General features: G+C 58.7%; 1 protein-coding gene across 3 annotated transcripts in view; it reads right to left on the reverse strand.

Moving 5' to 3' along the window:
* The window catches only part of LOC144934873 (ELKS/Rab6-interacting/CAST family member 1-like), a 78,137-nt gene that overhangs the window by 6,594 nt on the left and 54,014 nt on the right, over positions 1 to 17,529 (reverse strand). For 2 of the 3 annotated variants that reach the window (XR_013637213.1, XR_013637212.1), the window contains 4 exons: positions 17,045 to 17,198; positions 14,074 to 14,175; positions 13,330 to 13,400; positions 4,259 to 4,517 (listed from right to left, as the gene is read on the reverse strand). Coding sequence is in view for 1 of the 3 variants with exons in the window: in XM_078861121.1 (XP_078717247.1) it covers positions 13,374 to 13,400; positions 14,074 to 14,175; positions 17,045 to 17,198 (283 nt within the window). In the remaining 2 variants the exon portion in view is untranslated. The remainder of the gene's footprint in view (positions 1 to 4,258; positions 4,518 to 13,329; positions 13,401 to 14,073; positions 14,176 to 17,044; positions 17,199 to 17,529) is intronic. The other variant, XM_078861121.1, reaches the window with a different exon arrangement.

A 17,529-nucleotide genomic window follows, 5' to 3' on the forward strand; every position in this document is an offset into this window, starting at 1 on the left:
TAGTGGTTAGTGCGCTGCGATATGAACCCGGCGAACCGAGTTCGATTCCCGCGCACGGCCAACACCAGTGACGATGATTTGATACCGGTCCTGGACATCCCCTATGTCGACTCAACCTCAAATAAGTAACTGGTGCGGTGTGTAAGCATCGCCACTAGGGAGACAAAAGCGGTCAGGCGTGGTTCTGGCTATCCACCCCCTCGTGTGCCGTGCCAGGTCTTGATAGGTGCTCGATAGCAGCACTTGCCCCAACAGTCTGTAAAGGCTATACTGGTGATCTTTATCAGTGACGATTATTTGAGCCGGTTCTGGGCATCCCCTAAGTCAACTTAGCCTCAAACAAGTACCCGGCGCCGGCCAACAGCCCTTGCCCTAACAGTCTGCTCGAGGCGACATGGGGGATCTTCGTCGTTTTTGTATCTGCCAGGAATCTCGAACACCGCGCGGGGTGTTGACGCGTAACCTCGCCCCTCGGGCGATTCGCGGTGAGCTGGGAGCGCCCATAACCTGCCGGGGTTGAGAAAGGTAACCCGGTATTGGCCAAACATCCCCAAAATGATGGTTAAAAATAAACAAAATATATGTGACCAAGAATTCGTTTTTTTTACCAGAAAATGAAAAAAAATTCCACTTGGCGGAATGAATTGGTGAAAATGGTGGAGTGGGAATATTAGGAATATATTTGTCAACTCGCGTGATCGTTCTGGTTGTAACTATCAGCGAGCCGTCGGGTGGTGCTGAAGCGGGCCATACATCAGCCCACGCTTTGTTCACGCGACGAACCTGACTTAATTGGCGGCGTCGGGTGGAGGAGGGCTCACGACACGAATCGAGACGGTTTTGACGACGCGGTGGCCCCAACCGCGTCGCTCCGCTGCCTCGCGTGCGCGATCGCTCTCGGGAGGGGGGGGTGGGAATCCGCGGCACAAATTGCTCCGCTCGCATCCCGCGCCCTCCGCTCCTCTCTCCTGCTCGCGATGGGGTTTTTTTCTCTATTTTTTTAAACGACAGGTCAGAGGTCAAGTTGGTCTCAGATTGGGTTACCTTCGCGCCCCGCGAATTCCCAGAATGCTTTCTGCGTGGCCACGGCAACCACGAACGGCTGCCCCCCCCCCCCTCTTGGCCAGTGTAAGGGGATGGATGGGAGTTGTGTGGGGATGTGAGGGAGGGGGGAGCCCCCACCTCAATTGTTCCACTTTTCACAGAGACCCAAATCACAGGCCCTGCTCTGGGGTTTTGCTTCGAAAGCTGCCATTACGCGGTAATAGCAGCAGCAGCAGCGGCAGGGATGGGAGACGAGAGGGGGGGCGGTAGGGGACCGACGTCATCGTCATTTTCATGGTCGTCACCATCATCATCATCATGATGAGCATCACGGTTATCATCGTCACTGGCCACGATCACCAGCCTCATCAGATTCATCATTATCATCATCGTGACAACCATCATTATCATGAACATCACGGGGGTCAACTTCATCGTTTTAAGACTCATCATTGTTATCATCATCATCATCACTATAATTACGGTCACCATTATCCCCATCATTAAGACAAAGATCACCCGTATAGCCTCAACATACTTTTGGGGTAAGTGCTATTAACGGCACACGAGGGCGTGGGTGGCCAGCACATGTATCCCAAGTGGCGATGTTTACACACCGCTACACCAGGTACTCATTTGAGGCTGAGTCGACCTAGGTAGGCCCAGGACTGGTTCAGATAATCGTAGCTGGTGTTGGCTGTGAGCGGGAATCGCACTCGTCACGCCAGGATCGTAGCACAGCACGCTAACCGCTACGCTACCGCTCCCATAATTAACGCGCACACACAGAGACACACACAGAGACACACACAGAGACATACACAGAGACACACACAGACATACACAGACACACACACAGAGACACACACAGACACACACAGAGACACACACAGACACACACTCGCATGCGCGCACCTACACGCTCTGAAGAGGACCATCTGAGTTTGATTCCTGGCCACGGCTCATATCAGTGGCGAGCCAAATCTAAACCGCTCCTGTGTCCCTCCGCACTTCTACCGACCAGCGTGGTGAAGTATGGTCAAATAACCCCCATTGCGCAATGGGGGTTATTATGGGTTGACAAGGAGGGGGCGGGGGGCTGTATAGTTCACTGAGAGGCAGCGCAGTTGGGTGGGGGGGTGTTGGGGTGGAGTTGGGGGGAGGGGCTGGGGGATGTGGGGGATGGGGGGGCGAGCACCCCCCCCCCTGTTTGTCCTGGTAAATGAGGCGGCACTCAGCTCGCGGGACAAACACGGGGGGAGGGGGATGTGGGGGGTCGGGGGGGGGCTATGTGTGCGCGGTGGAAGCAGAGAGAGACGGGGGATCAGGAGGAGGAGGAGGGGGTTCCGTGAGGGGGGGGGGCAGGGTAGTTAGGGGGGGGGGGTAGACCCACAGGGATTAAGATGTCTCATCCATTGTCTGTTTTTGTGATGCAAATTCCAGCACCGGGGCGCGAATTGCAGCGCGAGCAGCCCCCCCCCCCCCAACAGCCCCCCCCCCAGCCCCTCCCCCAGCCCCTCCCCCAGCCCCCCCCCCCAGCTACCCTCCCCCAGCCTCCCCCCCCGGCCCCTCCCCCCCTCTCTGCCACCCGCCCGAGCTGAATGCAGAGTCTGGCCACCCGGCATCGATCCGACAGCGCGGTCCGCAACTATCATCGTCGTCATCATCATCATCATCATCCTCGTCGCCATTCAGTCAATCTCTCTGGAATGCTCCATCTCTTCTTTATGAAGAAGGGTCATTGCCCGAAACGTCGCCCATTACATTGGTTTGCATTTAGAGTACGGTGGTGTCATTGACGAATATGTTAAGTTTGCTTGTCGTTAGTGCTGTTGTACGGTATGCAGATAAAGGGGCAGCCCTGCAAGCACTTGCACACGCCCGTGCTGGCCTCCACTCCAGAGCTCCTGTACAGAGTATTCGGCCTACTCTTTCACACTGCCCAGTGCGTCTTGTGAGGGGTACGAGTTGCCAACACGCCATCGACTAAACTCAAATAAGTACCTGGTGCGCCCCGTACACGTCAGCGCCAGAGAGACAAAGGCGGCCGGGCGCGGTGCTAGCCACACGACCCCCTACGTGTTGCGCCCCGGCCTTCGTGGGTTGCTACTCGCGAACAGCACTTGCCCCGACAGCGCGTGGAAGGCTATAAGGGAGATCTGTGCATGTGTGGGTGATGTGTGTTCTGCGAGTGTGAGACGTGTGTGTGTGCGGGTGTTTGCGTGTCTTTGTGTGTTTATGTTCGTGTGTGGTGGGTGACTTGTGTGTGTGTGTGTGATGTCTATATGGATGTGCGTGTGCGTGTATGGCCTTCATAGATGCTCGCTAACAACACTTGCCCCATCACTCTGGTATGGCTATACAGGGGACCTTTGTCTTTGTGTGTGCGTGCGAGTTGGCGGTCGGGGTGTCTCCTTCTTCCAGCCGAAACCTCCTTCCCCTCTCGCACTGGCACCCAGACCCCCCCCCCCCCCTCGTGTCCCCCCCCCCCCCCCGTGTCGTCCCCCCCGTATCCCCCACCCCGTGTCCCCACCCTGTGTCCCCCCCCCCGCCCTCCACGCCCACGTGTCCCTCCCCCGTGCCACCCCCCGTGTCCCCCCCCGTGCCCCCCCCCGCCCTCCACGCCCACGTGTCCGGCTCCCTGACCCTGACAGATCTCCGAGCTCGCTGCTCCAACAGCTGTCGTCGACATTTTGACCCGAGCGGGATCTGAACTCTCCCCCTCCCCCACAACCCGCACCCTCCCCTCCACCCCCCGTTACCCCCTCCCCTCCACCCCCCGCGCCACTCCCCGCCCTCCTTAGCACTTCTCCCCTCTCGCCACGACTCCGACCCCTTCACCCCCATCACCTCCACCTCAGCTCCCCATCGCTCTCCTCGAGTTAAACGATGGGGGGGGGGGGGGGGGGGTAGCTCAACCCCAGCGTTAGACGAGACGTAGGCCCAGGCTGACCAGCGAGGAGAAGTATGGTCAGCTGCCTTGCACGAGCGGCACGGCGCGGATTGACACGGGAGCTGCTCCCACAGGACACGTGACGAAGTGGTGAAGGCGCAGCGCTGCACACCCCGTGACCCGAGTTGGACACCCGCCCACGGCTAACATTAGTGGCGATTATGTGGGGCCTGCCCGGGGTGCGCTGATTACACATCAGCACCGGGAAGACAAAGGTGGCTGGGCGGGCGCGGTGTTGTGGGGGAGGGGGTGGAGAGGTACCTGCGCCGCGCTGCGCTCGATCCTCGCATCTGCCGGGGGTCCTGGCCGCCAAAGGGGAGCGGGCTCGAGCGTGTGGGGGTGAGGCTCGTGGGGGTACATCGGCCCCCCATCGTCAGGCGGCAGGAGGGGGATTTGGGGGGGCTGCTTGATTCTGGGATGGGGGGGGGGGGGGTCCCTGCAGAAGGGCGGGGCTGGGCGCTGGCTGGGGAGCGGGGTCATGGGGAGGAGGCTGTAGGTGGAGTCGATTCACGTGGCTCATCTGGGGGTCGGCGGGATGGGGCAGTGGGGGGGGGGGGCACAGGAAAGGGGTCATAGGGGTCAAACGGAGGGGAGGGGCACATCGCCTCCCCCCCCCCCCCCCAACATCGCATCGTGATGTTCATGATCACAGATTGTGACGACCCCGAGTCGCGAATCCCATGGGGGCAGTTGAAGCGGTGGGCACGTTCGTTACAATCACACGGCCTCGTTCGTGACCCCACGGCACTATACATGGGCACGAGACGGTACATCGGCAAGTCGTGCGTGGTGGGGTCATGTGTGGGCACTCTCCAGCTCTTCCAAGACATCTGCCCAGTGTGCAAGTGTGGGCAAAATATCCCCCCCCCTTCTATAGAAGGGCTCGCAAACAGTGGCGTGAGCAAGCACTTGCAGGGCTGCACCTTCACCTCTTTACCGGTGTCCGGTAAACATCCCCGGTTCATCACACCGCGATTCGAGAACGGATCGATGAATCCACCCATCGCCACATGACCCAGGGCTCAGCGCTGGTGATTAATATACTTGGTGGTTAATTTGCCTCTCACCACCATCATCATCAACGCACCACAGCTGCAGGGAGACCCGAAACCATTCTGGGTTCGCATTCACGGAGGGGATCAGAGTCGCGGGGGCAGTGGGGGCGGATCAAAGGGTGGTGGCGGAAGGAGTTGGGGTAGCGTTGCCACCTCTGAGCTACACACACATCATAGGAAGATTTCTCACAAAAGCAGGGGGAGAGCTCCATGTGGACGTTGTAGAGATTCCGGGTTCGCACCCAGCGACCGCCCTGGTTATTACTGCAGTGAGTGGTAACTATAACACTACTACTACTACCGTCTGCTTCACTCACAACAGACGTTCGAGATCCCGTGGCGTTATTCGCAAAGAGTGGTCTACTGTGTGCCGGCATCATGGACCAAGTTTTCCTAATTGTCTATAACGACGCCGCAAGTTACTCATTTGGGATCACACGCACACACGCAGCAGGGATAATCGCCCCCCTACTGGCAGACTCGTGCCCAGGGACAGCTGCCGCTGGGGGTGTCCCTAGGCTAGACCACACAGCAGCAATCATCGCCCCCTTACTGGCAGACGGATGCCTCCACGTTACCCTTGAAAAGAGACTCCGCGTGTTGCTCTCTCGAGTTCTCACTCTGGTCACACACAACACACGTGGTGGAGTGTTGTTATTATTAGTGCGCTACGGATAAAGGCTGGAACTTTATTGAAAGATTCGCCAGGGCGCCCACAGATATGATGAAGGAGTCGTTGTGGAGAATGTTCAAAGCAAACTTAACATCTAAACGTCCCTCATTTGTTCTCTCTACGTACAAAAAGTATCTGTTTTTGTTTCACATCCCATCAGCCACACGGCTTTCCTCCCGGGAGTGAGTCCGATACAATCGGCCACAGTAGTTCAACACAAGCGCGACTCTGCAGCGGTGCGGACACGCAGCGTCTCATCAGGGCCCCGGCTCGCTCGCTTGACCCGCTGCTGCCGAGCTGCCGAACGCCGCCTGAGACAAGGGACCCCCCCCCCCCCATCGCTCGACGCATACACTGAACGTGCACACGCGCGGCGCGGTCCAGACGTCCCTCTTCGTATCGGGTCGGGCTTGCTGGAACCAATTCTGGGGGGGGGGGGGGTCATAGTGGAGGAGGAGGGGGGGGGGAGATCGGGAGCCGCTTGCGAGCGCGGTGCCCGGGGCTCGAGACTGGGCCGCGGTAATTGGCCGCGGTAATTGCGGGTTGCATGGCGAGGGGAGAGCAGGCCGTCCGAGTGGAGAGGGCACCTGAGCGGTAATTGTTGGTTGTAGGGAAATAGCTTCGCTGGTGATGGCTTCCCCGCCCCCACCCCCACCCCCATCTCCAGTGCTGCCGCTTTGATGGGGTGGGGGGTGGGGGGGGGAGCTGTCAGGGTTGGGGGGGGCGCCCCCGGGGAGGACCGGGGGAATCACCCCCGCCTTCCCCCCACCTTCCCCCCACCACCACTTTCATCCTCTCCCGGTGATTTCACGAATCGTCGCGTTTCGTAAATCGCGATTCCGTTCAATCGCCGCCGCCGCTGCTCTCGGAAGATCGCGGAGAAACATCGCGGCCTCTGGCGGCTGGAGGCGGTGACGCGAAGTGGCCATCTCTGTGTGTCCCGCCGATCCCACGCTCTTCCTCCGCACTAGCACGCTCCTACTTTCTCGACTGCCGTACTGCAACCTTCGGGCTGCTGCTTGTGACAATTTGGGGGGGGGGGGGCGGGCAAGCGGAGGGGGCCGAGGGGGGATGGGTAGAGGGGGCCCGGCGCGCGCGGTAAGGTGAGCCCCGCGCATAACCCGCATAGCTGCGCCGGCAGTGGGCGAGGTGTGTTTTGAGTCCTGATGGGCTCGGCTCCTCACTTCAAAGGGGCATGGGATGGGGCCCCTTCCGCGACCGATATCGCCTTTCTGTCGGCACGCAGAATCACCACCGCCCCCCCCCCCAAACACCACGGTTACTCCCCCCCCCCGCCACAACCGTACATGGACCGCCTATACCCCCTCCTGAAAAATGGGGACTTGCATCAACACGCCCCCCCCCCACCGCCCCCCTACCCCCCCACCGCCCCCCCCCCACCGCCCCCCTCCCCTTCTGGGCGAGGAGCGCTAAGCCACGTGCGGGGTTCCATCTGAACAGCCACTCGAGCGGTCGCCCCACCGCTACAAAGAATCCCCGCCTCCAGTTCCCTGGCTGCTGGCTGCTGGCTGGGCTCCTTCTCTACCGCACCCTAACCCGCACCTCCGATTAGCACGGTTGGCTACGTACGGTGCGAAAGAAGTGCAACACACACACACACGTCGCTGCTGCGTGCCGGAACTAGCTGGGTAACTGGCTAAACGGGGTTTCCTGCGTTGCAGATAAACATTGAGTTGAATTGAACTGGTGGAAGATTAAGTTTGTCAGACGTTTAATAATAATAATGATGGATAGTGACACCGAAGAGGCGAGGGCAATGAATACAGAAGACCACGGTTCAATTAAAATCGCTCTAACGTTTCAATCCGTGCTCCTTTTAACGTGATTTTCTTCGCCAAAATATTATTTAAATCATTGAGAAAATATTTTTTAAAAACCTCATAATACATATAGTATATTTGGCATTTTACTACTACATAAAAAAAAATCTGGATTACTCTTTGTGCTCCGAGTACAGGAGGATTGTGATACTAGCATGGACAGAGTAGTTGTTTACCTAACGCAGCAGGTACTACTAGATTTGAAAACTAATTTCCATAGAACTGCTTTTTGTGTTTAGTCTGTTGTCCTTCCCCTGCACCTCCGATTAGCACGGTTGGCTACGTACGGTGCGAAAGAAGTTCAACAAACACACTGCGGTTCTCGTTTAAGGCTGAGTAGACCTACGGGATGGCCACGACTGGTACAGATAAAATCGCCACGATAACTCGCGTAAGGATGATCCAAAAATCACGGAGACTTCCCTCCTGTTGCTGCGAGGGATCCGGCCACAGTAATGGGGGGGGGGGGGGGGCTGGTGTCTAAAACTCTGGAGACACAAACCAGGGCAACACAAAAATGCCAAACTCGGTTTGCCTTGAGAGCTTCCGTACTGCTAATGAAGTGCTTCCGGAGACAATCGCGCTTAGGGAGGCCACCCCGTCTCCTAGCCCCATGCGCGTGCATGGTTCTTCTTCCGCAATTGTCTCCAGTCGGCGGGCGGGAGCGCACGTGACCTCGTCACTGCACCACTTGTGACGCGGGGGCGGGGCCGGTTACCCATTCCCCTCCCCCACGCCCCCCTCCCCTTCGGGTGTCACTAACCGAGCACAGCGCGAGACCCACAGAGCATTAACACTCCCAGTGCCACGGGAGCAGAGGCGGCGGGCGGGCGGGCGGGGGGAAGAGTGACAGAGATGGGGGAGGGGGGCCAGATGACTCCCAAGTGGGCGATTAGACTCCTCGTCTCCCTGGGGCCGGGCGGGGTAACCCCCCTCCCCCCTCCACCCCCAACCCCCCCTCCCCCCAACCACCCCCACCTCCCTCTCTCCTCCATCCCCCACCAGACTCGGCACCCTCCCCTCCGTCCCACGCGGGATAAGCGAGGCCCGGTCCTGTCACATCCACAATGGGCGGCAATGGGGCAGGGATTAGCGCTGAGTGCGGGAGACGCGAGGGGAGAAAGGGGTGGGGGGATGGGGGGAGAAAGGGGTGGGGGCGGGAGAAAGGGGTGGGGGGGGGCAAACGAGGGGGGGGGGGGCGAGCCAGTCCTCTGTACACACATAGTGCCCGCATCACCACACGGCCACACCACACGGACACAGGGTGAGAGCATCACTGCGTGGTTGCATAGCTTCACACCACATGGACGTGCATATGTTGAATTTCTTTTGCACCGTACGTAGCCAACCACGCTGACCACACACAATCACACAGTCACACCGTACCACACTACCACTCACACCACACAGCCACACCGCACCACACTACCACACACGCCACACACCACCGCACCACACTATCATACACACCACACACAACCAGACTGCACCACACTATCACACACACCACACACATCACACTACCACACACACCACACAACCACACAGCCACACCGCACCACACTACCACACACGCCACACACCACCGCACCACACTATCATACACACCACACACAACCAGACTGCACCACACTATCACACACACCACACACATCACACTATCACACACACCACACACATCACACTACCACACACACCACACAACCACACAGCCACACCGCACCACACTACCACACACGCCACACACCACCGCACCACACTATCACACACACGCCACACACAACCAGACTGCACCACACTATCACACACACCACACACACCACACACACCACACAACCACACAGCCACACCGCACCACACTACCACTCACACCACACAGCCACACCGCACCACACTACCACACACGCCACACACCACCGCACCACACTATCATACACACCACACACAACCAGACTGCACCACACTATCACACACACCACACACATCACACTACCACACACACCACACAACCACACAGCCACACCGCACCACACTACCACACACGCCACACACCACCGCACCACACTATCACACACACACCACACACAACCAGACTGCACCACACTATCACACACACCACACACACCACACTACCACACACACCACACAACCACACAGCCACACCGCACCACACTACCACTCACACCACACACAACCAGACTGCACCACATTACCAGACACAACCACACAGCCTATCTATAATTTAATTTAAACTTTCTTACACTCGAATACACAGCGCTTATTTGGATAAAAAAACAATCATTCGTCAATTACACTATGTCCTCGAAAGGCAACGTATATAAGAGTCGACGTTCCGGGCAATAGCCCTACTTCATAGCACATAAATAGAGGCTGGGGAGGTAGGGTTGATGTCGGATAAGGGGTGGGGGTAGTTACTTGGTTTGGGGGGGCGGAGGTTGTAAGGGGGGTTGGGGGGTGGGGAGGGGGGGGAGTGGCTTAGGGAGGGAGTGGGGGGGGATGGGGAGGGGGTATCTACGCCCTCCCCTCTCGCCGCTGCTGTTCAATGGCCATGTTGTTGCTGCTGCTGCTGTTGTTGTTGTTTTGTGTCTCGCCCATTGAATCAGATCCCGCTCCGTGCTCAGACTAAACACGAGCAACCACGTGACAGGAGGCAGGGGAGGGGGGTGTCACGGTAGGGGGGGGGGGCAGGTGGCGGGGCGAAGGGAGGGGGGGGGCCTGGCGGGGGGAGGGAGGGGGCCAGGTGTGTCGGGGAGTGAGGAGAGGAGGTGGTCCAGGTGTGGAGGAAGGAGGGGGGGCCAGGTGTGCAGGGTGAGGGGGCCACATGTGTGCAGCGGGGGGGGGGGGGGGGTTCTGCATTCCACCTGACACCTGGAGGAGGTCAGGTGTGCAAGGGTCGCAGGTCAAGGTAGGTTCACGCGTGCTGATTCCTGATGGACACGGGCGGGGACGGGGGGGGACACTGGAAATCGCGTCCTCGTTTACGCGATTCACCCCCCCCCCCCCCCTCTAAACAAAGGTAACAATATTTCCAGTAAAAATTCCAACCATACAGGACAGCATCTACCGCGCCAACTCAGTGACACTCAGTGACACTCAGTAGTGACACGGAAGCTCAGCGAGGCTTCCGTGGTTAGCTTCGAGCCAATTGTGCACGCGTCGGACATCTGGTACCACGTGGCACGCACGAGGGAGGTGATGATGAGCGGAAGCCTCGTGTTGTTTGATGATGACGACGATGATGACAGCACAAGTGGGGGGAAGGGGGGGAGAGGTGGGTGTAGGGGGGCACTGGGGACCCCACTAACGATATAACGAGGGCTTCATTTCAGCCGAACCTGTAGCGGTTGGCAACTCGACAACAATGTCCGCACTTGCTGGGGCTGCGGCTCCTCCACCACGCGCCAGCCACCTACTCCAGTCGACACCAGCGACCACAAAAAACAACGTTCGGTGGGAAATTAAGTCCAGAAATTTGCAAAGAGACACACACTCACACACATAACCCCTGGGACCTACATAGAGACCCATACACTCCCACAGAGACCCATTGACTTGCAAAGGGATCCATACACTTACAAAGACTCACCGACTTACACGGAGACCCACTGAGGTACATAGAGACCCATAGACTTAGAGAGACGCGCAAATATTGAGTGAGAAATTAAGCCACGGGCGCTACAAAGCGGCTGCGTAGCCCTGTCTTTCACCCCCCCCAAATCCCTACCCCCTGCCCGTGCCCCCTCCAGCTGGCCTGGCTGCCCCATAGAGACGTCCCGTATGGCGGGGCAGGCGCGTTCCATCCTCTTCTAAGTCCCCCCCCCCGCCCCCCTCCAAGGAAATTTTCCAACAAGTATCGTGAATTCCCATGGAGTTTGGGAGGATGGAGGGGAGGGGGAGCGCTGGGGGAAGCCACACGTCATCACGGCACAGCTGGCCACGTGGGGCCACGAGTAGTCGGGGGGAGGGGACACCCGGGGGAGGGGGCCCTTTGGAGTGGGGGTGGGGGCATACCGCCTGGGCCCCCTGCTCCCCCAGAGATCTTCACGGACCCCCGACCCGGCAAGATCGCAGGCGGTCTCTGAGTGGGCGCAGGGGGAGCAGGGGGAGCAGGGCACCGCCGGCCCGGTACGAACGCAGCACGGGTCCCAGGGGTGGTGGAGACGAGGCTGGTTCTAACCTGGAGCCTACAACTGATGGGAGTCCCCGTGGGTTCCATCTACCGTGTATCTGTACTTCTGTGTCCTCACCATGGCCCCGTGTCTCCGTGTCTCCATGCCCCCGTGTCTCCATGCCCCCGTGTCTCCGTGTCCCCGTGCCCCCGTGTCTCCGTGTCCCCGTGCCCCCGTGTCTCCATGCGATGTGGAGCGATGAAGCTATCTCTGTCACGCGGACCTCGGTGAAGGCACCAGGCACCCCCCCCCCCCCCAAATGAGTGAATTAGTGTGCCCAGCTGGCGCTCCCCCCCCCCATGTCACGTGGCTGTGACCCCCCCCCCTCCACCCCGCTATCACGTGACGCGCGCCCGCCAACAAAACCAGTTGGGCCCCACGGTGGGGGGAGGGGGGGGGGCGTGTCACGTGACCGAGGGAGCGTGGTCCGGGTGGGATTCCTCATACCTGCCTGTTCAGCGAGCTTGCTACTTACCTCGCCATCTACCTGGCGATGCACCTGCTCGCCGGTCTAGATACCGACATTCTTACCTCTCCGCCTGTATGGCTGTCGACCTAGCTACCTATTTACCTGCATTCCTAACTAAGGGGCCGTCCATAAATGGCGTCACGCGATTTTGGACGATTTTGCCCCCCTCCCGCCTTCGTCACACGGCGTCACAAAAAGTCAGACCCCCCCCCTCAAATATGACGTCACAAAGCTCTGCCCCCCCCCACCAAATTAAACAAATCGCTTTAAACTATTGACATTGTAGTGCGTATTTAACGTGGCGCTGCACTCTGATGTTGTAGGAGAAAACATGTATTAAGAAGTATATTTAATTAAATAGAACGTGTTTTCTATATTAATTGAAAGTTGCGCATTTGGATGTGACGTCATATTTTATTTCTCAATCCCCCCGCTCGTCACACATCGTCACAAATGTCTGACCCCCCCCTAGGTGCGTGACATGTCTACCGAACTACTTAGCTACCATTCTACCTCACTGTTTAACACCTAACTATCTACTTACCCACATAGCCACTTACATTCCCGCATGCCAACCATGGCACCACACGGCACCACGCTGCACGCGGAGTCGCGTGTGTGCCGGCTTTCGTCGGTGCTGCTCGCTCGCAGCCCTTGCCCCATCAATCTGTTCAAGGCTATATGGGGGATCTTTGTCTCTGTGTCACCAATGACACAGAGACAAAGACACACTTCGAAGACAAAGTTCCACCGTACAGTGTGAACTTAATTGTTGGGCAAGTGCTGCACACGAGGCGGTGTTTGGCCAGGACCACACCCGGCCGCCTTTGTCTCCCTCGTGGCGATGACAGAAATGCACATGAACGCAAACGAACATTCCGTGTGGCAGTGACTCGGTGGGGTGTGTGGGGGGGGGAGGTGGGTGGTAGAGGTGGGCAGGTGGGGTGTGGGGGGTGGTAGAGGTAGGCAGGTGGGGTGGGTGTGGGGGGGAGGCAAGGTGTGAAGACCGCGGGGGCTGGTGGAGGGGGGCGGGGTGCGGGGGCATTGGTGGAGGGGAGGGGTCGGGGTCACACCCACGGGGCGCTGGGGTCACGCATTTCTCACCCCTCTGAACAAAACAGCTGCTCGGGCGGGCACGGCGCCTCTGTTTAGGCCCAAATTCCCTCCTCATCGTCCTGCGAGGTGGAGACAAAAGGGGGGGGGGGCATGGGAGTTTGAGACGGGGGGGGCAGTGAGGGGGCAGTGGGGGGGGGGATCAGTGAAAGCTACCGTAGGGAAAAGCGAGCGGGGCCGAGAAGGGGAGAGGGGGGAGAGCAAAGGGGGCAGAAAGACAAAGAGGGAAGGGTGAGGTGGGCTGATGAGACGCTCACCACGCATTGTCAGGCAACATACAAAGATCCCCCGTATAGCCTTACTAGACTCTTGAGGAAAGTGCTGTTAGCGAGTCGCACCTACGAAGGCCGGCACGGCACACGAGGTTGGGTGGCCAGCACCAGGCCCGGCCGCCTTTGTCTCCTCATTACTGATCTATATATCATATATTTACATATTTACTTGTGTGTATCTGTATAGGTATGCATGTATCTGTATGGATGTATATGCATATTTCTGTGTGTGTATGTATCTGTGTGTTTGTGTGGGTACGAAAGTTGGCACAGTAGGGAGCACAGCTGCTGGTGCATCTGCCAGTGATCTCAGTCAGTCAACCCATGGCACCTGCTGGGTCTGTCCAGGGACCTCCTCCTGTCAGCGAGCATTGGAGACTTCACGTGGCCTCAAAGTGCACCTAGCCTGGCACAGGCGCCGTGGCGACGTCGCCGTCACTTCGTGGCATTGCTGGGTACGTGCCTGGTCAGGAGACGGTCCCTGGTTGGACACGGGACCACGACCCAGTGATCGGTGGTAATCGTCATCGTAGTTGTCCGCCATCAGCTTCATGCGGTTCTGTGTCTGCTCCAGGCAACCCGGGGGCGAGGGGGGAGGGGCGAGGGGAGGGGCGAGTCTATCATTTATTGCAGATTCCAAAACACTGATAGAATGCGATCGTCACTGCTGCAGTACCACAGCACAGATTGGTCCCACGTTGGAATCCTCTACCTCCTGCTGCTGCTGCTTTCATTGCTGGGATGGGGCATCCGGCTCTCACTTCACTGCTGCGCCCGACAGAGTTCAGAGTGAAGCGGCGGGCGGGGCGAGTGGCTTGCGCACTGTGCTATGAACCCGTCTATCCTGACTGACATTTCCAGCCACGGCGACCATGAGTGGCGAGAAATATCTTAACGAAAGCCTTCATCCAGCAGTGGATTAGCAGAGGGACTGCAAAGTACTATTACAGTATCATTCTAATCGATGTGAAACACACGGGATGGAGCCATGGTAACATGGGCGCGTACAAAGACGGGGACCGGGTGGACCTTCAACATCGCAGGCCTTCATCCATCCAGCAGTGGACTGATCATGGCTGATGGTGATGAATGAACACATTTCTTGGCACGTTGTGGCGAGGGGGCGAGCGGGTGGGGGGGGGCTGTGAGTGGAGGAGTCGGAGGAGGTGATGGGGAGTGGAGGCGCAGCGGTTAGCACTACACTGCGCTATCAACCCGGTGTCCCGAGTTCGATTCCCGCTCACGGCCAACACCGGTGACGCTTATCTGAACTGATCCTGGGCCTCCCCTAGGTCGATTCGGCCTCAAAAAGGTACCTGCTGCGGTGTGTAAACATCGCTACTAGGGAGACAAAGGCGGCCGGGCGTCGTGCTGACCACCCACCCCCTCGTGTGCCGCCCCGGCCTTCAAAGGATGCTACTCGCTAACAGCACTTGCTCCAACAGTCTGTTAAAGGCTATACGGGGGATGTTTATCTTTGGAGGTGGTGCAGCAGCAGCAGCAGCAGGAGGTGGAGGAGGTAGGAAGGAAGGAGGAGGGTGCGGCGTGATGCCCGAGGCGGCCTGCTCAGCGTCACGGCGAGCGGGGGGAGGGGGCGGGGGGGGTGGGGGGGAGTCGTTATCAGCGCGCGTCTCCGGACCCCCGATAGCGCGGGCTGGCTGATGGAGAGGGGTCGGTCACGTGGGCGCGGGGCGAGCCAGGCGGGGGCGGGGGGGGGGGCAGGTGAGGCGGCTCGGCGAGGAGCAGGGCCGGGGTTAGGTGAGTCGGTGAGGGTGCCGCAATGGGGGATCCGGGGGGGGGGATAGCCCCGTGCCTTGAGAGCGCGAGAATTGGTGTTGATATTTAGCAGAGAACAATGCGTTGTACTACGTCTTGTTTATGGACGTAGGATGACCGCGTTTAAACAGCTTGATATGTCTATATCGGCCCCTGGGGAGGGCGGCGGGAGGGCGGCGTGAGGGTGGGTGGAGTGAGTATGGGTGAGGAGGGAGTGAGTGAGGAGGGAGTGGGTGAGAAGGGAGTGAGTGAGGAGGGAGTGGGTGAGGGTGGGTGGAGTGAGTGAGTGAGGGTGAGGAGGGAGTGAGGGTGAGGAGGGAGTGGGTGAGAAGGGAGTGAGTGAGGGTGAGGAGTGAGTAAGGGTGAGGAGTGAGTGTGGGTGAGGGTGGAGTGGGTGAGGAGTGAGTGAGGGTGAGGAGTGAGTGGGTGAGGGTGGAGTGGATGAGGAGTGAGTAAGGGTGAGGAGTGAGTGTGGGTGAGGAGGGACCGGATGGAGCTGCGCGGTGATGGCAGACGATGTGGGGGGGGAGGGGGCAGGGGGGGGGGTGCAGAACGCGAGGATGGCAGCCGGGAGCGGTGATGCCTCAGGGAGCATTAACCCCTGGCCCTGACCCTAACCCCTGACCCTGACACTCATGATGAATGCCCCATCGCCAACAAGGATCCCAACTCGAGACCATCCTCCGAGCTCAACCACAATCGCGTCCACAGCTTAAACCCTCACCCTAAACCACAGCCCAATCCTCACCGCAACTCCCAAACCCCTGCAGCCGAACCTCCACACAAAAACCGCAAATCTCACTTTAACTGCTGACCTCTCACCCACATCCTCAACCTCGGTGCTTAACCCCTCACCCCAACTGCAGCGTTAACGCCCAGACTCGATCGTAATCCCAAGCCGCAATCCCAACCCTTAACCGAAACCCCACATCTACATCCGAACCTCAACAACTCTCACCCTAACCTCAACTTTCACCCTAACCTCAACAACTCTCACCCTAACCTTAACAACTCTCACCCTAACCTCGCCTTAGCCCCCAGCAGTGACCTGCATCATTTAGCCTGGCCGTAACAATACCCCTTGTCTTAACCGCGAATAGTAAATCTAACAATCACCTGACCCTAACGTTGACACTGAGGTTGACCCTGTCCACCGATATTGACCGAAGCCTCACGTTGCCAATGACCCCGCCCCGGTCCTCACCTAGACGCGGTCATTAACCCTGACCTCTAAATCATAACGGTGTCACACGACCCTAACCCATGCAAATGACCCTGACCCTCACTTTAATCCTAGACGAACCCTTAGCCCAGGGGTCGGCAACCTACGGCTCCGGAGCCGCATGCGGCTCTTTACGGGCTGCTTCTTGACGATATGTACGTATGTACAGTATGTACTCAGATGCATTGCGGCTCTTGAAATACTGAATTTTGTACCGAATTGGAAAGAAATGGCTCTTCTTGTTATTTTGGTTGCCGACCCCTGCCTTAGCCTAACAATGAACCCGACCTCTAAAATTGACCCTGACTATAACACTTACCATGTTAAGATGTCTCTGACCTATGCCCGTGACCCCAAAGCGAATCATGATTCCGGTTGACCCCCGAGTGACCCCGTGCCCCCCGAGTGACCCCGTGCCCCCCCCCCCCCGCGCCACCTGCTGCTTGAGCTGCTGCACGAGGCGGTCCTTCTCCTGCCGGAGGCCCCCCACCTCGTCCAGGGCCTTCTTCTTCTTGGAGGAGGAGGAGGAGAGCTCCAGGAGGGCGATGTTGGCGTCCTTCTCGCTGATGGCGGCCAGCAGAGCCTCCTGCCTGCGGGGAGAGCGGCAGGTGGGGGGGGGGGGGCAACAAGGGGAGAGGGTGAGGGAGAGTGCAGAGAGAGAGAGAGAGTGAGGGAGAGTGCGGAGAGAGAGGGAGGGAGAGTGCAGAGAGAGAGGGAGGGAGAGTGCGGAGAGAGAGTGATGGAGAGTGCAGAGAGAGTGAGGGAGAGTGCAGAGAGAGTGAGGGAGAGTGCAGAGAGAGTGAGGGAGAGTGCAGAGAGAGAGAGAGTGAGGGAGAGTGCGGAGAGAGAGGGAGGGAGAGTGCAGAGAGAGTGAGGGAGAGTGCAGAGAGAGTGAGGGAGAGTGCAGAGAGAGTGAGGGAG

This window comes from Lampetra fluviatilis, chromosome 11, assembly GCF_964198595.1.
Source record: "Lampetra fluviatilis chromosome 11, kcLamFluv1.1, whole genome shotgun sequence".
Taxonomy (NCBI): Eukaryota; Metazoa; Chordata; class Hyperoartia; order Petromyzontiformes; family Petromyzontidae; genus Lampetra; species Lampetra fluviatilis.